The sequence below is a fragment of the Chlorocebus sabaeus genome, chromosome 15, assembly GCF_047675955.1.
Source record: "Chlorocebus sabaeus isolate Y175 chromosome 15, mChlSab1.0.hap1, whole genome shotgun sequence".
Classification (NCBI taxonomy): Eukaryota; Metazoa; Chordata; class Mammalia; order Primates; family Cercopithecidae; genus Chlorocebus; species Chlorocebus sabaeus.
Window position 1 is genome coordinate 85,638,764 of NC_132918.1, and position 24,039 is coordinate 85,662,802.

A 24,039-nucleotide genomic window follows, 5' to 3' on the forward strand; every position below is an offset into this window, starting at 1 on the left:
TCTTTTGGGAAAATGACAGTCAGAGCTCCCTCAGAGGCCTATGGAAGGGTCCCTGGCAGAAGAGCTCATCATCCAAGGCTCCGGTTGCAAGAGTGTTTGGAGTTTGATGGCCTGAATGTGAGAAGAGACAGACTGGGTTATTAGAAAACATGTATTAAAATGAAACAATTTGGGGGTGAGGACAGCTCAAAAATCCCAAGGCCTTTTACCAGTTTGCACAGGCAGAGAGAGGCCAAAAGCCTGACTGGTAAAAAACTTTTACCCTTTTACTGGCATGTCAGGCTTCTGGGTTGCCTTCTCCTGAGCCCAACACTAAGCCAACTGGTTTAAGGTTTGGGAAATTAACTTTTCCCAGTTTGGAGGCTGCATCCAAGGGGAGTGTTTTGTAGTATGCAGACACAATTACCTATCAGTGAAGAGAGGGCAGAGGAGGAGAAAGGAAAAAAGAAGATGTTTTCTTCAAAGGAGTTCCAGGGGTTCAGGGTGCATTTGAAAGGGGTACAGAGTGAAGATGGATGGCTACTCATCTAGAAAGAGGGGAGTAGGCATCCCTGGTCCCCTTCTCTTCCTAGCAAATACCTGGGGTGTGTGAGGGAGAGAAGGAAGAGTGTCCTCTTTCCCTCTTCCATCCTTGCATCTCTGAGTCCCGGCAGCCTTGGCACGTGCTACCCAAGGGTGCCAAAGCAGGCACCCATGAAACAGGGAGGCCTTAGAGAATAGGAATGATCTTCTCTCACCTATGCCTCTACTCCCCCTACTGTCGGTAGCCTTGGAGTTCTCCAGACCTCATTTGTGCCATAGATACTTGCATGACCTTTATGCATGAAAGGTAAGGCATACTTGTTGACATTAGGGTTACTTGAGTCTTGGCTTAATCGGCAGGAATTAGCCATTCTCACCTCAACTGCGCCTTTTAACCTCTGTTATCATTGGCCTCTGGATCCCTTAGATCCAGTTGTCTTTCCTAGGGCTTTGACCCGAAGGCTGAAATTGAGTTTGGGACAATAATGTGTCTCATGGGGAATTGCATGGACTCCTTCACGTAAGCCAAATGCTGAGGTAAAGCTGTGGCATTGAGTCCTCCTCCAAGAAGGGAGAGAAGATGAAGTCTTGTTACATTTCCAGATAACTGGTGATTATAGGTATGCTTGCTAAGATTTGGGTGCGTGGTGCTTGGCTTTGGTTAGCTCCCTTGGTCTTACTTTCCCAAAAAGGAAACCTCCGGGTGATGGGTATACTATTTATTCCCATCACCTGGCAGGATTTGCAGCATTATTGCTCAGAACTAGAGTATCGATCCAGATTTCTACATTACCCATCCTGTTTGCTCTTTCTGAGCTGCAGCCGGAGATTGCTGGTTGATTCACAGGAACAAACAGGATTAGTCTAAAATGTAGGCAAATACTTAAAAACAACTAATGAGTTTAGAATTTAATGACAAAGGTATGATAAGTTTTGAAACATAATTTCTCTTCGGTCCTTATTTTTGTTAAAAAAAAAATCGTGGTAGGACTGACTTGTTTGCAAAATAGACTTTAGTCTTATGCTTGGCCTGATTATTTGCATAAAGTACAGCAAGAATAACTATTTCTACATACACCTTTTCGATTGACTTTGGTGGAACTCAGTTCCACAAGGAATCTCGGATCAGACTTTTTAAAGCTGAGCCTAGCCATGGGTTTGTATCTTCAAATACCTGTGAGTTGGGTGATCCTCTCCTGTTAAGGTCCCAAGATGAATTTGGAGCTCCTGGGCTTGTTAGAAAGTGACATTTGCTTCTGACCCCCGGTCAGGAACCCTATACAAGGACTGCATAGACAAGGGTATGAAGCCAGTTTTTTCCCCAGGGGCTTTCAATGACTCTGCAAGTCGAGCTTGACTCCTTAAAGTGGAGCATACCCTTCAGTCAAACCCTTGGTAAAACAAACAGTTTCTGCAATTTTGTCCTGTTGCAAAATAAAAATGGATGCTTATTTTACTGATGCAAACAACTATATTGCCGTAAATTGAAAATACTCACAGATAGCTTCCAAATTCTAGAGGAACTAGAGAGAGAGAAACAAATAGGCTCCAAATTTTCTTCACAGGAGGATACCTTTTTCAATTATTAAAGGCTGTAAATAGTTCAAAGTAAGTTTCCTTGACTCTGAAAAACAAAACAAGGATCAGCAATATTCCAAGTAAAAATTTAAAATATTGTTTCAGTTTTCTCAGTTCACTCTGTTTAGTTCTTGTTTTGCTTGATATTTGTGAACACTTCAGCTCTTTGTGAGTCCTGTACATTTTTCTTTTATTCCATTGTTACAATCTGCAAAGTTATCATAAACCTGTATTTAAGAGCCCCTGTCAAAGTTTTATAGCTCATTGTAAACAATCTTTGGAAAAGGATTAAAACAATTAAACAATTGTCTGTGAATAACAAAATGTCCAGGGTAGTTACAGTTAGAAACACAATTGACAAAGTTTGGTTATCTCTGTGGTTTACAATAACTTAACATAACAAGCTTGTTATGATTGATAGCATATACTCAGACATTAGAATTTTAGAAATCCCATGCAATTTTGGAACATATGTTAGCATTATTCACCAAAATATTTCCTAAAGAAGATTGAACATCATTTTGGCAAGCCAATGTACCTAAACATGTTAAATAATCCTTTTACCTTTCTTTTCTGGAAACTCCAGCGACTCTTTGAAGTATCCAAAAAGTCAGGTGTCAGGAAAGACAATTTTGTAACTAAAGTTTGATTTTAGGAAGCCTGATAAATATGTTAGGGGTTTAAAACATTTGATGTTCTGAAATAGAATTTCAGATTATGATAAATTATTTTACAAAAATGATGACTCAGAAATTTAACAAGCAAAAAAACCTTGTATAGCCCTTTACAAATTTTGCTAAAGAACAAATTAGTGCCTTAAGAGTACCTTGTTGTGCTTTTATTGCAATCCTCAATTTACAGAAAAACCATATAATAGTTGTTTGAGTTTAGTCAACATGTTCACACAGGGAATTTTTGCAAGATTAATTTTTACACTCCTTCTACTGCTTGTTTGAACTTTTAGCTTTATCTTACCTAATTTAAAATAATTCTTTAATCCCAGGCAAGAATTTACATTTCTCTCAAAGATTAAAGTCACATGAACTGAAAGGTACCACAGCTTTTGTCTTCCCTTTTAAAAACATTTGCTCCAAGTGCTTGTCTTCCTTTAGGACAATTAATTAGAGCTCTTTTTATAGACATCACACACAAAACACGTATATGACTACACAGACATGCAGAAGAAAACCCATTCCCCACAAGATCCTTCATTTGGCAATCTCATATTTGGATTATTAGCCTCTGGGTGCTTTTAATTTTGGGGATTCCATGAGAAAAACAGAGGTCTCTCCCCTCTCATGCAGGTGTTAAAAGTGGTGAGGCAAAATGGAGAAAATCATTTACTTGACTTAGAAAAAAACAAAACACTTTTTCCAGAAAAACAAGGTCTAAGAAAAGGAAAACATAAAGACCTTTTAAATATAACTATAACTTGGATATCCACTTTTAATTAAGCTGAGTGCTCCTTAAGAAAATCCTTTTAACTCCCTTATTACTCGACAAGTGGCCAATATTTCTGGCTTTCAGATTTTACTAAAGGCTCAGAGAAAGGAAAATCCAGTGCAGTTTGTGGAGGGGAAGAGAATCAACAAATAACAAAAGCTCATACAGATATGAAACCCGAAAGGACTCATTTCGTAAGCCAGGATTGAATCCGGGCCATGGGTAAGCTAAACAAAGCCTTGCCATGGGGTTACATGCCACGGCCCCAGGGACATAAAACAAGATAGAGGCCTGCAACAAAGTATTTTACAAACCTTACAGAAAGACGGCAAAGCACACCATGTTGGCTACAGCTTAAGACCAACCTCACAAATCCTTTCTCATAATTAAAACTTTATAGAGAATGTAAACATTGATCCTTATCATTCCTAGCCTAGTAAAATGTCTTCTTAAAGGGAAAAAACCAATAAAAAATTATTAAATAAACAACAACCATGCTTAAAAGTCAACTCCTGACCTGATGGAGAAAAGGAAAGAAAAAAAAAATTAAATGCCTGGGGAAGAACCTCTTATTCTTATGCAAATGCGTTCCTCCACCGGGGAGAGAAACTTAATTGCTGTCCAATGGGATTAAACCCCTTTGCCAGGGAGGGGAAGATGCTGTGGATGCCTGGCGTTCCCCAGCCCCAGCTGGGAGGGGAGGGGGAACCGGGGGAGCTGTTGTTTGCCTGTCCATCCGGAAGAAAGAAGGAAAAGGCCATGGAAAGGCTAGGTTGGACTGAGGCCATCTTTCCTAACCCCTGGTAGTGACAGTTGTGGGGGCACAGTTTCCCCTACCCTCAGAAGTCTGAGGATGAAAAGGTTTAGAATGAGAGGGAGAGATTTCTTGGTTTGCATCTCACTAACCCTTTCTGAAACCCCATATTCTGGGCACCAAAGATGTTGTAGGACTTTCTCCTTCGGGTTCTTGTCACACAACCAGGAAAGATTAGGCTCACAGACATACAGAAGGGTAAGAAAAATGGAATTTATTGGGCGAAAAGAAAAAAAAAAGGAAACGGACTCTCAGCAAAGTGCGAGTCCTGCTAGCAGGCTTCCCACCTCACACATTGAATCCCTGGTTACCACCCAGGAACAGGAGAGACCAGGCTCCTCCTGCCTGTGAATGGTGCAAACTTTCATGACTCCACCCCTTTCAACCAGTGTGTAGACCAGTCGAAGGTTCTCCTGGGGGCCCTTTATATTTGGCTGTCTCAAAATGGTTAATGTTGTGTTAAGCCAAGCTGACCACAGTATTTACTTGGCAGATTACCCCAAGCATTTAAAATGCCAGTGTGTATTGTGAATCTCCAAGAGATATGGGATATGTTACTTTTCAAACTTATTTTTTGGCCACGTGGTCCTTTTGCAGATTGCTCAGCACAGGACATGATAATTTTCATTTCAGATTTTGGAGGAATTGTATCCTACTTGGCCGTTTACTTTCTTGTTGTTTAGTGTGTGTGTGTGTGTGTATGTGTGTGTGTGTCTAACTTTGCTCCCTACCTGTGAGATCCTTGATTAAATAAACAAATGAACAGTGTTTTTATTTCTATATATTGCACAACTTCTATTAAAGTGTATAAAATAGGGGCTCAATAAATACATTGATTTGAATGAAATTTGAGGCTGTAGATTCAGAAGCTAGGGAATTACAGGTTTTATAGAGAAATCCATGAAAACTCAGCCACAGTTTTGTTACTTCTGGCCTTTCTAACAGCTTGTAGAAAATGCCTTTCTCTCGAGAGTCTCACAGACAGGATCGTGATCTTCAGACCATCCTTTTGAATTAGAGAGGTTATTAGTGGCAATGTTGTTAAGTGAAATTTAAGGGGAGAAAACCTCAGATGGCTAGGAAACTTTTCTGTGCTGGGAAAAGTAATTAATTTCCTAACCTGGAGGTGACTGGATCTTAGTCCACAGGTGATATGTCTGTTTTGTGCCTGTGGTGGTGATAATTTCACCTAATTCCCTATTTGAACTTCAAATGGCATCACATTGCCCAAGTGATGTGCTCCTTCCTCCCTCCTCTCTGCTTCCTTCTCTACTCCCATCCCTCACATGCTTTGAAATGCCTCTGCTGCGACAGTGTTCTCTGTGCTGTGTCAGGGGAGGGTTGGATGACAAGAGAAACTTACATAATCTCAAACTGACAGAAGAAGTTACAGTACAGCAGAAAGAGCTTTTTTTTTTTCCTGATCCATAATCCCAGACATGTTTTTATAGCCAAAAGATTCGTTTCACGATCAGGCATTGCATTTAGTTCTCTTGCCTTGCTTCCTTCAGCCTGCAACAGTCTTTCCATTTTCATTAACTTCCTACCTTGATACTTTTGAAATTTACACACCAGTTGTTTTGTAGAATGTTCCTCTTTTGGGTTTGTCTAATGTTTTTTCATTGTTATAATTAAAAGTATGTGGTTTGAATACCTCCAAATTGCAAGCTTCCTGAGGAAGCGTACAGTTTCTCTCCTTCCTCCTCCAGGCTGTCCAGAGCTTGATACATATTTGCTGAGTGAATTAAAAGTAGTGTCCAATGGTCTCATGGTAAATTACTCCTCCTTTCAGCCTTGAAGTTCCCTGTCACATCTGTGTTGGATTTCATCTGCTTTCTTGGTTTAAAATTATATATAGATAGAGCTCTATCTATCTATCTATCTATCTATCTATCTATCTATCTATCTTCTGTTAGTTCTGTATCTTTCTGTAACCTCTTCCTGTTTTCTTAAATACGCTTTAACCAACGAAAAAGTTTTTCCACATTTTTTACAGAAGCACAGCATATTGACAGTACATAAATATTGTATTCAACTTTTTCATTTTGTTTACATAGGCATCGTCATGTAGTCATCACTAAGAACTAGAACATTAGCTGGCCCTAGAAGCCTCACTCTTGCCCCTCCCTTTAATATCTCAAAGGTAATTCATTTTCTGATTTAAATTAAGCAATTTATAAAATATTTCCTTATCAACTTTAAGTTCTCTACCCCTTCAGTTTCTTCCAAATTTAAACAAAACCAAGCAAAAACTTTAGCTTATTTCATAATAAACACCAACTGTTATAATATGTAGCATTTTAGATATATGTTTTCACATGTTACATCCTTTGATCCTCTCCATCTGCCCTATAAGATAGTCAGGACAGGGATTTTTACTGCTATTTTAAAAATGAGGATATGGGGCCTAGAGAAGGGAAACCTCCTGAGCCATGATTTTTCCAATTTCCAATTTCCACATAGAGCCTATCACAATAATCTTGGCTTTTCTGTAATTTGTCAAGGCCAGACTTGACAACTAAAACCACCTTCTTTGAAATATTTTGAAAATAGAGCACTAAACTTGGATCTAGTGCACACAAAGTGTAGGACATGGCAAGTTTTGTCCAATACTCAATGGTCAACTTGAACCACGTAATTTGGGCTCTTTTTTTTGTAAATAATATTAATGGTAGCTCACATTGTCTACTATTCCATAGTTCCTCAATTATTTCACATCTATTATCTCACTTAATAATAGTTGATGATAAACAGCATTTGCTAAGAGCAGTTTATGTTCCTGGACAGTGCTAAGCACTTTACAGCAATTATTAAGACTTTCCTCTCAACAAATGATGAGGCAGTTGTATTAGTTTCTATCATTCCCCAGCCTCAGTGTCCCTAAGTAGAGAATTACTTAATCATCAAATTGTCCTCTGGACAGAGGGTATAATGGAACAATTCCTTACCTTGTTTAGAAGGATCCATGAACCCCTAGCATATCAGTCTTGAATTAACCATCAAGACAGTGAGCTAGTTACAAATCTTCCTAAAAGGTCAATGTGAATATTCCTCACCTCTTCTCTCAGGCTTTCCAATATCACACAGTCGAACAAACTAGGAACTTCAAGTTCAGTGCTCTTTTTAAATTGCTCTTTCACCTTCCTCTCACTGAAAACACAGTTCTAGTTCTCCCTTGTGAGGGACAGGACTTCATGATGGTATTTCTTCCTTCACTCCACGGAGCATGTTGCTATTCGAAATATTAAAGCACCAAAGGGAATCAATCTGCTCACATTCTATTCCAAGGTTCTAAAGATGGTAGGTGGTATATTATGTATATATGTCCTCTCAGAGTGCTGAGCACTTTGAAACTGTTTCCTAAAAAGGGAGAAGGCAATATCTAAGAGGAGTGTGCTAATGGTTTCTGATGAACTTTGACTCTGCTGTTATATCAGTAAAGGTTAGCAGTACTGGCTTGGTAAGCTGAAAGTTGGGGCATTTCATTGATCTCTCCATGTGCCTCCACTGCTAGGCATTTCTGGAATATTCAGTGCTTAATGACAAGACTGCGTTATTTTCAAAGTAAATGTTGAAAATAGAAACCATATTTAGGTTAAAACACCTTTCTTTAAACTGTTGAAAAGGCTTCATAAATCAGTTGTTGAGTTTTTAAAAAGAAGAATCATACCACTTAAAATGTATTTCTAATTAATGCACTGTAACATTAACTTTTTTGGGAGTACAGCTCTGTGAATATTAACTCGTGTATCCAATCAAGTAACCACTGTGACAAACAGGATACAAAACTGTTCTGTTTCCCCAAACAACTCTCATGTGCCCTCCTTTTGCAGTCATACTCTCTCCCATTATCCCTAACCCCTTGATCTGTTCTCGGTGACTCCAGTTCTGTCTTTTTGAGAGTGTTATTTAAATGAAATCATACAATAGGCATCCTATTACGGTTGGTTTATTTAATTCAGCACAATGCCTTTGAGATTCATCCAAGTTATTGTATCAACATATATAATGCTCACTGCTTAGTATTGCTGAGTATTATTCTATTTCTTTGGATGCCACAGAATTTGTTGATCCATTCACTGTAGAATGACAATTGAATTGTTTCCAGCTTTAGGCAATTAATAATAGGGCTTCTAAAACATGCAGGTATAGCTTTTGTATGAAAGTAAGTTTTCATTTCCCTTGGACAAGTATCTAAGAGTGAGATTACTGGGTGATATGGCAAGTTTATGTTTAACTTTGTTAAGAAACTGTTAAGCTGTTTTCCAGAGAGGGTGTATGGACATTTCATATTCCACCAGTATGAGAGTTCCAATTGCTTTGCATCCCCTTCATCACTTGGTATTGTCAGGATTTATTTTTTAATTTTAGTCATTCCGAAAGGTGTATTGTAGTATCTCCCTGTGGTTTTAATTTGCATTTCCCTGATGACTAATGACTTTGAATGACTCTTCATGTGTTTATTTGACTTTTACATATCCGTTTTGGTAAAGTGTTTCTTTATGCCTTCAACATTTTAAAATTGAGTTGCTTCTTGTATGATTCCTCCAACTTTAGTCTTCTTTTTCAAAACTTTTCTCAATGTCTTAGGGCTTTCTATTTTCATATAAATATCAGAATCATTTTCTCTGTAACTAGAAAAAAATCTTTCTGGGATTTTGATTGGCATTACTAAATCTGTAGGCCATCTTGGAGAAAAGTGACTTCTCTATGTTGAGTTTCTCAGTTCATGAATATGGTATGTCTCTTCTATTATTTTCTAGTACCATTTTAACAAATTACCAACAACTTAGTTGCTTAAAAAACACCCATCTATTGTTGCCCAGTTTTTGTGGGTCAGAAGGCCAAGAACAATGTGACTTTGCTGGTTCTCTGCTTAGGGTTTCATAAGGCTAAAATGACGGTGTCAGCAATACTGTGTTCCTTTCTGGTGACTCTGGAGATGAATATATTTCTATTCCTTTAATAGTTACTAGACTATTCAGGTCATCTGTTTCATCTTAGTTGAGCTATAGTAGTTTGTAGTTGTTGAGATATTAGTCCATTTTATCTAAGTTGTGGAATGTATGAACCTAGAGTTTGTAATATAGCTGTATGACCGTTTTAATGTCCCCGTGATCACTAGACATGTCCCATCATTGATTTCTACTTTTAGTGATAGTACCTTTTTTCCTTACTTAATGTATCACCTGGCTTGAGGTTTATGTTTTATTGTTCTTTTCAAAGAACTAAATTTTGGTTTCTTTATTTTTCTATATGTATATATTTCCTGTTTTAAAATTATTTGATTTCTACTCTATAAAATTGCCTTTATTATGCTTGTTTCATTTATTCTTCTTTCTCTAGTTTCTTAAAGTGGAAGATTAGATTATGAGCTTACCATCTTTCTTCTTTTCTAAGATAAGCCTTTAATGCTACAAATTACCCTCTAATCACTACATTAGCTGCATCCCACACACTTAGTATGTTTCATTTTTATTTTTGTCAAGTTAGAAGTATTTTCTAATTTCCCTTACAACTTTCTTTTTGACCCATATATACTTTATTTTAACACATATATTTTAATTGTGAAATGTTTGGAGATTTTCCTATTATCTTTCTGTTATTGATTTCTAGTTTAATTCTATGGGGAGAGAACATACTTTGAATTCTTTTAAATTTGTTAAAATTTGATTTATGATACATGATATGGTGTATCTTGGTGAATGTCCTATTGAAAAGAATGCATTATTTTTTACTTTTAGAATCCTCAAACAGTTGTTCCATGTAATATGCTCATGTTTTATAACTGCATTCATTGGGAAAGATAGGAGGAAGAATATTTACTTCATTTTACCCCAAATCAGAGCCTTTCATGTCACTTTGCCAAAACTTTCACTTACTGATAAATATTGTATTTGGAATTATCTGCACAAGGATCCTATTTTCAAAAAAAAACCCAATAAACTCTACAAAAGATTATGAAAATAACTCTTATGTCTTACTAAATGCTATCCGTTTTCTGTAGAATGGAATAATTAATAGCTTTTCCTGTTTTCATCAAAGGCTTGTTTGTTATGTCTTAGGTAAGCACAGAATGCAAGACCTACTCAGACTTTTTGCAGTAACTTAGAGAAAATAGAAGGAAAGATTTGAATGGGAGTAGGGCAGGATCGGGACTCAAGGAAGTGATTTGACTACAGGGTTGACCTTTCATGGGGATGGCCTTCTGGGGTGTTTTCCTTGGCGTGAATGTCCATGTTTTCAAAACTGTGAATGTTCATAGTTTCCAGTGGGCAGGTCATAGGAAAGGGTGTCAGTCAACCATGGCAGGAATGAAGCAGGTTTAGGAGTTTCATGGTTATAGGAGGTTTATCTAGCTGACTGCAAGCCTTTACAGGGACGCAAGGTAGGCTCCTGGAAGAAGGTGCTGACGAGCACCAGGTTGAAGGCCTGAGTGGGTGTTTTCTGAGTATAGAGCTAGATATGGGATCAGGAAACTGAGGGACAAATCCAGTCCTGTGACCTGGTGAAATGCTGCTGTGCAGAAGGCAGGCAGAACAAATGGTGATTCAGGGCAAATCCCACCCTTGGGGCAGCAAACCTGGTTTCAGCCTGTCGCTTGCTGGCTAGATGAGAGAATCTAGTGGTCAGATTGGGGCGATAAGGAGATGCTAATGATGACCAAGTCTAGAGAATGCAGACAATACAAAGTTTCATATGCAGAAATAGATGTTAAGGTGCTGAGTACATGTTAAGACACATCTTTAACATTGTCGTCGATTACAGAGAACTAAGTACATTTTAAATCTTCTTGCTAAATGATATAGGCATTAAAGTTGATATACTGGGAAAAATGGGATTAAATATGAGAGATGTAACAACACATAGGGAGAGAGTATGAAGATTATCATGCAGCAAATAAAATGGATAATGCAGGAAAGGCATTTCCATTGTGGGTTAGAATCATCTGAAGCAACAGCAGGGTCTGTTAGGCCCCATTGCAATAATCTAAAGCTAAGCTCTAATTTAGACTCCGAGAAACTATGTTTATTACCCATGTCCCTTTGCTTTCTGACAGTTTCTCCATCTCTGACCCAGCACCCTCTCACTCTAAGACGCAAGAAGCAAAAGTGCATTACTCTTTACAATACAATTCTAAGGCTGAATACTAGACAGTGCTAAATGGCCCAGCATTCTCTGAGAGGTTTCAGATCAGCCAAGCGCCTCCCGATAACATTGATACCTTCAATCTGTCAAAACCAGCCTTCTCAATCACATCTCCTTTTCAGTCTGCCTTATTCTAATTCATCACAGGGCAGGACTGGCCCTGGATGTGTGTTTGCAGACAGGTGATCTGTAGATTAGCTTCGCCTTGGTGACCTGACTCTTTGCTGCCTTCAGCATAATCCAGTTACTCTTGGGAATATCAATTAAGGCCCTCAATCACACTAATTAGAATGTCTTCTAAATGTTGCCTTAGGAATCCAGCAGCTTATAAACAGGCAAACTGGGAAAATGTAGAGGTACGTGGGGGTTTTTAAATAGCCAACAGCAATTTGGGAGGGCGTATTGCTTTAGCATGGCTGAGAAGTGGGCCTGAAATTACGGTTCCCTGAATGCAATGAAATCTCTCGTTGCTCTTTGCTGGCAAGTTTAATGCAGAATTATTAATTACATTTATTAATGACTTGGATGAGGATGTAGGTTGCATGCTGATCAGGTTTGTAGATGTCACAAAGCTAGGAAGATAGCAATTATTGTGATAACAGATTCGGGAGCCAAAATGATTTCAAGACAGAATTGAGCAGCAATCTATCCAGTACGTGCCTGGCAGTGTTCTGTAAAGTACAATTTGATGGTCATATTGCTCCTCTACTCAGAAAACTTCAGTGACTCCCTATGTGCTGTTTAAGTTAAATCCCAAGCCCTTAGCCTGTTATTTAAGGCTCTGCCATATTGTGATCCTACCACTGTCTGCTTTCCAACAAAATCTTCTGTAGTTCTTTTTCTAATACCTTGTGCTTGAGCGAAACTCGGTTCTTTTCATACTATTTTCTATATGTGTTCTATGCCTTCACTACCTTTGAGCATTATTCTCCACTAAAAGTTTCTTTTTCTCACATGTTCCTTCTGCCTCAAGTCTAAGTATCCAAACCAGTTCAAATGTCACCTCTTGTGTTTCGTCTTCTTTTCTTGTCTTGGCTGGAGTGACCTCTTTCCTTTGCTAATCTTCAATAACACTTATCTGTTCCTCTCTATTTTTATCACTTTTTACTTCGTATTGCAGAGGTTTTTTTTTGCACATTTTAAGTTTCTGTTAGACCCTGCCTATGAGAGAATTTCTGTCTGGCAAGTCTTTTTATCTCGTGAGGGTCTCGGGATGTGTGTTCTATACATAGTTGATGATACTAAAGTGGCTTGCTTGGGGTTCATCTTTATTTTGGAAAAGTGCCTTTAGAGAAGATCCTACATTTTTCTCACCAGAGGCTTCGTAGCTATATCATAGCAACTTGGAAACTCAAAGGATAAATCCTTGAGGGGATGAATATTCCATTTTCCATGATGTGCTTATTTCACCTTGCTTACCTGTATCAAAACATATCTGGTCCACATATATGTATGTGTATGTGTGTGTGTGTGTGTGTATGTGTATGTGTATGTATATATATGTATATACGTATATATATACATACACATACACATACACACACACACACATATATACCTACTATGTAACCACACACACAAAAAACTAAAAAATTCGGAAAAGAAGGAGAAAATGCTCAATACATGTTTTATTGAATAAATGAAAGACTGATGGAGAGAAAAAGATTTCCCCAAGGTCATAACATAAGAGTTGGAAGAAGGAGATACTGGGAAGAAAACATCATTTAATTTATCAGATGAAACAATAGCTTGTGATATGATGCGCTCTACTGTGATTTGTGTACAACCAGGCTAAAAAAGGAAGCACGAACCAGAGATTTTTGGAGAGGTGTGGTCAATAGAGGTGATGGGAGTTGGAAGCTTGCATCGTCCTTTAGGGTGGCCACACCTCTTGGATTCCTTGTGTAGTTTATACGTTTTGCTATAGTTTAATGCTCTTACAATTGGCCCTTTTTAAATGACGTTGTGTGGCCATCTTATTTATCAGATACCTCTTGGATCTGTTCAAGCTGCTGCATACTTGTGGTTGTGAAACTTGTGGTATAGGCTCTTCGAGATAATAATCTTTGTAGTTAGTCTGATGTGGATATAAATCCCGTCTTTGTCACTTACTAGAAGTATGATCTGGACAAGTTACCAAGACCTCTGCAAGCATTCTTATAATGGCTGTTACCTTCGACACAGAAAGCAGAGTTCTTGAGCATGGAATTTCTGCATCGTCTTCAGGTTTCAGTATTTGTAACTTACAGAGGTTTTACCAGTGACCATATATGTCTTGGGTAGTAGGAAAAGAAAGACTTCACAGAGCTGTCAAATCTTCAGGTCTTTGGCATTAAATATCACACAACCAAATGTAAGAGTGTGGTTCATGCTAGTTGGCTGTTTCAGCTGCTTATCAATGGGAAGGCCAAAGATCATAGAAAGTAGACTCCTTCCCCATCATTTCTGTCTTCCAGTGAGAAGAGGGGAGCATGAACAGCAGGGAATTAGATTTATATATTTTCCTTAATATAAATTCAGAGTGTGGTACATTGCAGACAAAGTCTGAATCCAGGATTTCTAGACTTTCTATGTGTCTACGTGTCACTAAAAGGGAAAAGTGCCTGGATTGTAAAGTATTCCAACTAGAAAAGGAATGCAAAGAGGGGTAAGACAGTTGAATTTATCTGCTAGAAATGTGAGTCCTGGTCAAAAAATCCAGATGAATATTTTTTAAGTAGGCAGTTATAGTTCAGTGAAAAAGAGAGAGTTGTGGAACCAGACAGCTGGAGTTTGATCATAGCTCTACCACTTTCCAGCAAAAGGATCATGTTTATGTTATTTAAACTTGTCTCTAGCCAAAGGATCTTGGTTATGTTATTTAAACTTGTCTATTAAATTTCTTTATCTGCATACAATATGGGAATTGAAAAACAAACAACAAAAAAACAAAAACAAAATAAAACCTGTCTTATTGGTTGGTTCTGAAAATGAAATTTGTTAATATTATAAATTATTAGAATAGTCTCTAGTCTATAATCAGCATGCATGCGTGCTAGTTATTATTATTTAAGCACTTGAAAGTAATAAGTGATTTCCCTTATCTTTGTATTTCTCTTTACAGGATGACACTTCTGTGGTGTGTAGTGAGTCTCTACTTTTACGGAATCCTGCAAAGTGATGCCTCAGGTAAGTGAATGGCTTTTGACAATGTATTAAAATGCAAGTCATGTGTAGGGTAATGAGTCCACTCTTCCTGAGAATGAATTTAAATAAACATAACGGTATTCATGTCCATTGTCTTCTACAGTAGCAAATAATCATAAAGCAGAAGAATAATAGAATTTCAGTGATGGAAAGAACCGTTGCTGTCTCTAGTCTTCATGGGATAGAGTACATAGGAGGCAGTGGGCCGCTGTGTTTAAACACAGGAATTTTTCATTACCTTCACACTCAGCCAACTAGAATACTGTTTTTTTTTCCCTTTCCTCAGGTCCTATTGGGGAAAAATGGAAGTGATAATAGCACAATCTGTTTTTCAAATTTGAGCCAGAGGTGGAGAAGGTATCAGTGGTAATAATCCATTGAGATGTTAAATAAAATAATGAGTTTTAGTCATATTGTTTCTATATAGGAAAAAAAAAAAAAGGATCTGTCTTTAGACTCATTCTTTCCCGGAATGTTGCTTCATAAAAGGAACCAGCTAAGACCTTTGTAGAGTTTGAAAACCAAACTCAGTCATCATGGGCCTGGATCACATGAAATTAGAGATGGAAGAGACTTGCTATTTGAAATCCATCTTTTCAGATCACCTCTTTTTCCCAGAATTATGCCCAAATCACTCTCTACCTCTGATTATTAATCATTAAATTTCAGCCTATGTTTTGGGACTAATCAAATTCTTAGAAAGTTTTTAGTACATAAAACTGAAATTTGTCTCTTTGATTTTAGTATCTAAAACTGAAATTTGTCTCTTTCCAAATATTTACTTGGTTCAACTGCAGGACTGAAACAAAAAAATGAAAGAAAGAAAGAAAGAAACAAAACAATCCAAAACCTACTGCAATGGTTCTCTAATTGCAATGAAGGGAACCTAGAGGTCCTCATTTTATAAAGCTTTTGATGTAAAATTCCCCTGAACACCATAAACCATACTTTCCATATCATTGCTTTAATTCCTTTTCTTTGTGAGAGGGCTTCCGAAATGTTAAGTTAGCTACCACATAACCAGACCTCAGTGTTCTGCAATATATGCCTTCAACTGTTTTTCATATGACATGGATTTAAGCCCTCCTACCATCCTGATCATCTTTTCTGGGTGCGTTTCAGCTTTTCCATGCCACATAAAACATTGTATTAGAAACCAAAAATAGCACTAAAGGAGTGGTATAAGTAGGACAGAGTACAGCTCAGTGCTGAAACTAGAGGTAACTTCTAACCTTGTTGGCCCTTTGGGGCTTCACAGAAGAATGGCTGTAGATAACCGGGGCTGTTATTCAGCAGGGATATACTAGGAGACAGCTCCCTGGCTGTTTAGTTCCGCATCCGTCCTTCTTGGTTAGGTGTCCCATTTGATAGGTGAGTTTCTTGATGTCCTGATTTTCAAATATGTTAAATATAATACTTGATTTTAGTTTGTTCTTATTTGATTTAGTCTATGTTTGAATGCTGTCTGCTCACAGAAGCTTCTTTGCCTATCTTAACTAAAAATCCCCACCAGTCACTCTCTCTCCCTCTATCCTGTTTTAGTTTTCTTCATAACACTCACATTCCCTGATATTATATTAACCTTCTTTCTTTTCTCTCCTCCTCCTCCCTCTTCCTCTTCCTCTCATTTCCTCCTCCTTTTCCTTCTTCTTTTTCTCCCTCAACTCCCTGTCCTTCCTCCTTTTCTACCTCCCTTCTTTCCTTTCTCCTCATCTCTTTTCCTTCCCCCTTCCCTCCCTCTGTCTTGGATTTTAAGCCGCCTGAGGGCAGGAACTTGTTCAGGAACTTTTGTTTGTTATCCAAACACTCAGAATAATCATTGACACATAGACACATAGCAGATGCTCAATACATAGGTGTCAAATGGTTGAATACATGTCCCTATACATCACTTCCCCTGCCCCCAAACTATCCAGTTTTATAATGGAGCCTGTTTGGGTTCATGCCAGTAATTCACCATGTAGTTTTATGTCCTCCCTCACCTTGAAGGAAGAGGGAGAGGTGGCTTTGTTACCATTGCTGAAGGAGGTTCCGGAAGCTAGTGAGTGCTGGTGCCTTCCCAGCAGTCCTGGCCATGTTACTTTTCTGAACGACCTTTACTGTAATCCATCCAAGGAGTCCCCAGCCCCCACCTCCAGTGCTGTTGGTAAGAGAGCTTTCTACCCAGGAACTGTGACTCATAATTCTGCTAGGGGAAGCTAACTTCTTGAATAAGATAAGTTCTCATACCAGCCACATTACGTCACCATGGGAGCAGGAAACATGTTGTAATCCCCTCAGCCCATCTGGCACATACTCATTTGCCTTCCTTATGAAGAGGTGTATTGTGTCTGACAGTGATGCCACTTCCTAGTTGGAGGGAGAGGAACAAAAAGGACATGTTGTTGACAAAAACGAAAAGAGCAACTGGCTCTGGGCTAGTGGGGGAAGAAAGAAATCATTACGCATCTTGAGGGATCAACCAACCTCTCTGCACATGAAAGTATTGCCTTTTACAAGGCATCTGTGGATGCTGACAGATCCGTTGGTCTTTCATGAGGCTCTCCCTGTGCTCAGGTTCCCATCTCAATGGAAACACAGGTTGATGTGAGGAACAAAGCAGAAATGTTCTGAAAACCCTAAAGCAATCTACGTGCATATCGTATTAGTAAGACATTTATTTGGTTCTAAGTCCTTCCATGTGGGCCTTTTAAGAGAATCCTCAAATATCAAAAAGAAACCTTAACAGCATAAGAACTTAGCACCATGCAATGTGTTTTCACGTGCAGTGAACTGACCTTAAAGTCAGATGATTCTGACTTCCAATCATGATTTTTCTGGTAGCAGTACTGTGATCTCCTTCTCCCCTCAGGAATGGGGAAGCAACATTTTCATCTTAGGTGATGATAAAAGCAAATGATTCAAGAAAGCTTTATTTCCCTTTAAAGAATTAAAGCTTAGATAATTATAATAACGATTCTATAATTATAATGTGCTAGTTATATTAATAATAATAAAGCTCCCTTTGCTTAAAAAAGCAGTTTGCATTGTACATATTCAATGTCATTCTCACACCCAAACCGTGGGGTCGTCAGAGCTGTTGTAACTACCTTTGTTGGATAAGACAAGTTAGGATCAAATTACTTGGAAGTCACACAGCTATACTTAGCATGCTTGTGACTTCAGTGAGTTTCTGGATTCCTGACATCCATATTATTTTTACTAAATATGCTCCAGTTGGGGTCTGTTGGAATATAAATGACTTAGAAAAAAGATTAAGATCTAAGGGATCACAGGTAATCGTTTTGCAAACTGTTGAAGAACTACTCTGTGGTAGGTTTCCACGCTTTGCAGGTAAGGCATATCCTTACACACTTACCCTGCCCCCTCACACCACCGAAACATTTTCTTCAGGAGGAAAATGATTGTAATCGAAAATTCAAACTCAATATTCCTTTTTTTGCTTATTATAGTATTAAATATTTTCACTAATAAACTCGAAGAAGTTCTGTTTGTAAGACTTCGAAATGGAAACTTCAGCTCAATACATGTCTCTTGCTGTGCCTCACTGGCAGTGTGTCAGGAAGCAGAATTGTTAAAAGCTGCCTTTGGAGTAGAAATAAATTTTGGAACCTGTGATCCCAAGTTGAGGAGATAATAAAAATAGCACCGTATAGAATATAGTGAATTTTAAAAATATTACCATATCAAAATTATTTGCTGCACAAATCACATGAAAAAGAGAGTGCACTGCCACCCCAAAATGTAGGCACACACACAGATCTTTGAAAAAGATTTTATTTCAAAGTCAACAGTTGACTGTGTGCCAGGTGCAGGGCTAGATTTCACATATGTTATCATTAACTTCACAGGAAACGTGGTGTAGGGGTAGGAGCTAGAGACTCTTCTACATGTTTGATGGTTTGAGAAATGAAGATCCAGAGAGGTAGCTCAAGTGTTCATGATGGCATGCCTGGTAGAGCTAGGCTGCCTTCACTCCAGACACAGTGCTTTTTTTTTTTCCCCCCCCCATACTACATTGCCTTTCTTTAGGACTGTGCTCTGCTACTAGAAGTAAGGTCCTCTGATTCCTTTTCCATTATATTTTTACAAAATTTGTAGAGAATGGAAATCACCTATCCAATTATTGGGAGTGAATTACACAATGCAAAATACATAAATAGTACAAAGGACTAATTGAGAGATTTAAGATTTAAGTTCTGTTTTACTCTGTGACTTGTTTGATGACAATAAAGAGGTCATTTCATCACTTTTTATCACTGCATCCTTATTTATAAACCAAGCCAACCAACCAAGCAATTAACAAACAATAGCAGCTGATCCCAATCAATTCCAGTTTCTTGCTTTTTATGAAGGAACATTATGCATCATGGACACACACAGGGTATACTCCTCCTATTAGCTACTTGAATTCTTTCTAATAACAGTGTTAACAATGATTTCTCTTCATTCTAAAGATCATGTGTTTGACATTTTATATCGTCGAATCCAGGGTTAGAAAGAGGAGTTTCTTATTTTAAAAGTAATACAGTAAAGTTTGAGAGAAGGAAGAGAAAATAATTACCAAATAGAATTCCGTGAGAGCAGAGAAAGTTACCAATCCTGTCAGGAGATATTGGGGAAGACTTAATCATTGCTCCTTGCTAGGAAGAAATGCATCTCTTATTTGGGAATGAAATAGTTCAGGGCAACTCAGAAGACAATGTGAAGGCATTTAGAAGTCAAGCTGGAAAGGCAGGTTGGGAACAAAGTATGCAGGATGGGAATTACTTTAGGTAAAGAAAATGTCCACATTTAATGTATTTTGGTTATAGTTGGCTAGGTTTCTTTTCCTTTATTTTTTAAATTCTGTCTTATTTTTGCAAAGACATACAATATTTTTAATTCTATGTGATGGTTCTTTCAACTTGTGGTAAGAATTCAGTTTGCTATCAGCCCCACTGGCCTCATTTTATTTGAATATCCTTGCTTTAAAAACTCCATACTCAGATATACTTGTGACATTGCTTCCTGTCCCAGTTGCCCATGGCTAGTCATCCTGAACACTCTTCATTTCTATGTAATTCAGTCCAAACATTTGGAAAATGTATGAAGAATACTGTTTCATTTTATTCTTAGTCCTAAAGGTCATTGGAATTACAGAATTTCACCCTGTTGTCATTTAAATGATGCCTCTCGGAAGCAGATCTCTTCACTTTTTTTTTTTTTTTTAAGCTGTGTTTGTAGTTTGGAACACACTTATGTTTTAGTTACTTATATTTCCCAAGTGTGGATTTACTGTAGCCTGATTGAAAAGAGATTTAAGCACCACATAATTGGCCTGATACTGACTTTGCAAATACACAGCTTCTTGTATCACAGTGATAATTCTAAGTTTAGAAAAATGACCTGGTTCTTCTTGGCATGGCTGTGTTAGTTAAGGGATACCAGTATTTTTGCAGGTGCTCCTGCATATCATTGTAGGTAAAAATGTTTGTTTTACAGGAATTTATTCTACCCTTTTGAGTTACCTTTGTTTTTGCTATCCTTTCCCTCGCTTCCCCAACCCTGAATATTCATTTCGACCATATTTTTAGGGCCCAGGTTGCCACCTTAGTAGTGACTCACTGCCAAGACCAGTTTCTACCCATTTTTCTTTCACCATTTAAAAAGTTTCTTTTCTGTTTAACTGATTAACTTTTTAGAAAATAAAATATATACCCACCCAGGATAACAACACAATGATTGCTGTAGTTTTAAATCCACTGAGTGCTGCCATCTCTCATTTATTTTTGAGGAAAAGTGAGAAAATGGATATATTTAACAAATAATTTAGGAACTTCAGTCACCTTCAAGTACCTGCTATCCAAACATAAAAGCTGATGTACAAAATTGCCTGGCTTTGCCTTTCTGTGTTTTAGAGACAGTAGGAACAATGAAAATGCAAGACAACTAAGACAATGAGAGAAAATAAATAAAATCATCACTTCCTCAACAACCTAGACCATATTCTGTTGTTTTTTTACGACATTCATTTCTCCTTCTACCACAGGAACCAAAATGCTTGGGATAGCTGTACAGTACTGGGAAATAAATATCACTTTTCTACAGTGTTTGTAGCGTCTGAAATAGTAGTTTAAGGCTCTTATCCATCAGCCCTTTTTTTTTTTTTTTTGCTTCTGAGATACTTTCATATTTATTTATTTATTTATTTATTTATTTTTTGAGATGGCGTTTCGCTCTTATTGCCAGGCAGGAGTGCAGTGGTGCGATCTCGGCTCACCTCAACCTCCACCTCCCGGATTCAAGCGATTCTCCTGCTTCAGCCTCCTGAGTACCTGGGATTACAGGCATGTGCCATGATGCCTGACTAATTCTGTATTTTTTTGTAGAGATGGGGTTTCGCCATGTTGGTCAGGCTGGTCTCGAACTTCTGACATCAGGTGATCTGCCCTCCTCAGCCTCCCAAAGTGCTGGGATTACAGGCTACTTTTGCATTTTTTAAAGTGCTCTTTAAGGTTTATAGGAGTGTTCATTTTGATACGTACATCAAGATACTGATGTTTGCATTTCCCCCTTCACTTATATAAGAAAGTGTTATGGTCCCTTTGAGATTTGAACTTGCCAGCCAGTGCTAGCAAGACTGACCAATTGAGTCTATTTGCCAATTATGTTTCCTCGGTGGAACCTTCTCCAGGACTTACTGTATAAGTGTCGATACTCAAGAGGAAAGAAAAAGAAAACAAGCACATCTATCATGATTTTTTATATGTGTGATTTTTTTCTATTAAATATTGCTTTTTATTAATTTATTACGCTGGGTTTTATTTTTTCCTAATTACTTACACTTACATAAGAAGTATAACCGTGGTCCAGGCACTTTGGCTCAAGCGTATAATCCCAGTACTTTAGGAGACTGAGGTGGGGAGATTGCTTGAGGCCAGGAGTTTGAGACCAGCTTGCACAAAATAATAAGACCCTGACTCCACAAAAAAAAAAAAAATTAAGAAAAATAGTTGAGTATGGTGATGCACACCTGTAGTCCCAGCTACTTAGGAGGCTGAGGTGGGAGGGTCACTTGAGACTGGCCGGTAAAGGCTAAAATGAGCTGTGATCACACCACTGCACTCCAGCCTGAGCGACAGAACAAGACCCTGTCTCTTTCTCAAAAAAACCTACAACTATAGTTGAAGTATAGATCTTTATTATTATTACTAGATGAGAGATTAAACTGTATTTATCATATGTAAAATGATATTTTGAAGTATCTATACATTGTGGAATGACTAAATCTAGCTAATTAACGTATGTATTACCTAACATAGTTACCATTTTTGGAGTGAGAACACTTTAGATTCACTCTGTTATCACTTTCAAGCAAGCTTGTCCAACCCGTGGCCCACAGGCCACACGAAGCCCAAAACAGCTTTGAATATGGCCCAACACAAATTTTGAAACTTTCTTGAAACATTGTAGACATTTTGTGATTTTCTTTTTTAGATCATCAGTTATTGTTAGTGTTAGCTTATTTTATGTGTGGCCCAAGACAATTCTTCTTCTTCCAAAGTGGCACAGGAGAGCCAAAAGATTGGACACACCTGCTTTAAGGCAAACAGATATACAAATTATTGTTCCCAAGTGGATGCCAACCATTATTAATTATTATTTACTGTAGTTTTGTTTGCCCTTTTTTTTCAAGGGGGAGAAGTCGTTCATTGTTTGCCACAGACTTATCTGATGACCAGATGCAAAAACCTACTAGCATTAAATTGCTGCACCTGAGTTAACCTGAATGTTCTGTTCTTCTCTAGATCCTTTGGGGCTTCAGAGTGTCCCAAAATTGCTTAATGGACTGATATTTGATTTTGAGAGAGAAAACATTAATTTTACTCTTATATTTTCAATGTTTTTTGAATTTTTAAATTTAACTGGTCATCTAGAGGAAACTGAATTTCTTATATGATAGATATTTTGACATTCACAGCTTGAGTCTGCATGTCTTTTCATCATTTTCTGGTGTCCACTCAAGGTAAAGGAAAATAAGAAAAAAGAGAAGAAGGATAGAAAAGAGGAATAATGGGGCAGAGAGGAAGACAGAGAAGACCCTTTTTAAAAAAAGAGGGATAGTAGGGAAAAGAGAGAGAGAAGCATAAAATGCAAAGAGAAAAATAGGGATAGAGAAAGTATTCCTAGACGGAGTTCCTGGATTTGATACAAACTCAGTTATATACTTTTTCAGATTACCGAAGAGACTAAACCATTTTTAATACCACATTTAAATACTACCCCCTTTTTTTCTGAGCTTTGCATTGAATGGTTTCCTTTTTGAACAGTTAATTTTTTTCTAGGTTTTTTGTTTGTTTTACAGTCTTACTCTTTCCCTCCTTTCTAGTGTATTAAAATGGTGAGAGAAAATAGAAACCTTAAATATTCCAGAAGTTTCCTTACATCTAGTGCCCCTACAGCCGTGAGAGTGGTCAGCATCTCCAGGGATGATGCTTTGTTAATCAGGGTACTTTTGTTCTGAAAAGAAGTGTACAGCAGAGATGGTGGAGACTTAAAGCTTTGCATGCTCTTCAGGATAGTGAAGGAAGAAGAGATGGCAGGCCAAAGTGTAAGACTCTGGATCCCTTTTTGCAAGTTTGTTAGTTCTAAGGCAGAAACAATCTGCTGCTGTTTGCAATTGACACTGAGCTGTGAAATGTTTTTGCTAGTAGCAGTGTGTTTCTTGAGGCACAGTAGAAACCCAACGAATCTATATTCAGGTCTAAGAGGAGGGTGTAGCTTTACTTGGAGGTTGATTGAAATCATGGAAATTGTGAATGGAGTAATTAGGAATCGGAAGTGTTGGAGGACTTCCTCCCTCCCGCTGCGTGCGGTATTCTTAGTGAAATGCTAAGAGGAATTTCAGGAAGAAAGTGAGGACATATGTATACATAAAGTATAATTTTAAAAAATCCACCCCCCCCTCAAAAAAAAAAAGAAAGTGAGGACAGTGTCTTTTTTCCTGTTCGCTTTATTAAGGCAAACTTTTAGCTCTCTCACCTTTATTACTCTAAATATCCTGTTCTTAAAAAGGGTTCTTCCTCTCATTTATAATGCAGTAATAATTGATGACTACAATAATAGCCATGAAGCATTTTACAGTATGGGGTTTTTAATCACTAAAAGAAGACCATATTAGGCTAAACATGGCTTTAAATCTATTTTAATTCTCTGTAAAATGGTAATTACTATATAGTGGTGGGTAGGTATGTAATAGAAAGGAAGGTAGGTGAGGAAAGTAACATTCTTTGAATCAAGGATTGTATTCATATAATATTATATTCATTTCTGAAAAGCCTCATAATTCAGAAATGTGTGTTTTC

The 24,039-nt window shown here is 37.8% G+C and overlaps 1 protein-coding gene across 3 annotated transcripts in view; it reads left to right on the plus strand.

The window, feature by feature from the left end:
* The window catches only part of IL1RAP (interleukin 1 receptor accessory protein), a 142,757-nt gene that overhangs the window by 35,560 nt on the left and 83,158 nt on the right, over positions 1-24,039 (plus strand). For all 3 annotated transcript variants that reach the window (XM_008009525.3, XM_008009522.3, XM_008009524.3), the window contains exon 2: positions 14,610-14,674. In XM_008009525.3, the coding sequence (XP_008007716.3) occupies positions 14,611-14,674 (64 nt within the window). In that variant the 5' untranslated portion in view covers position 14,610. The remainder of the gene's footprint in view (positions 1-14,609; positions 14,675-24,039) is intronic.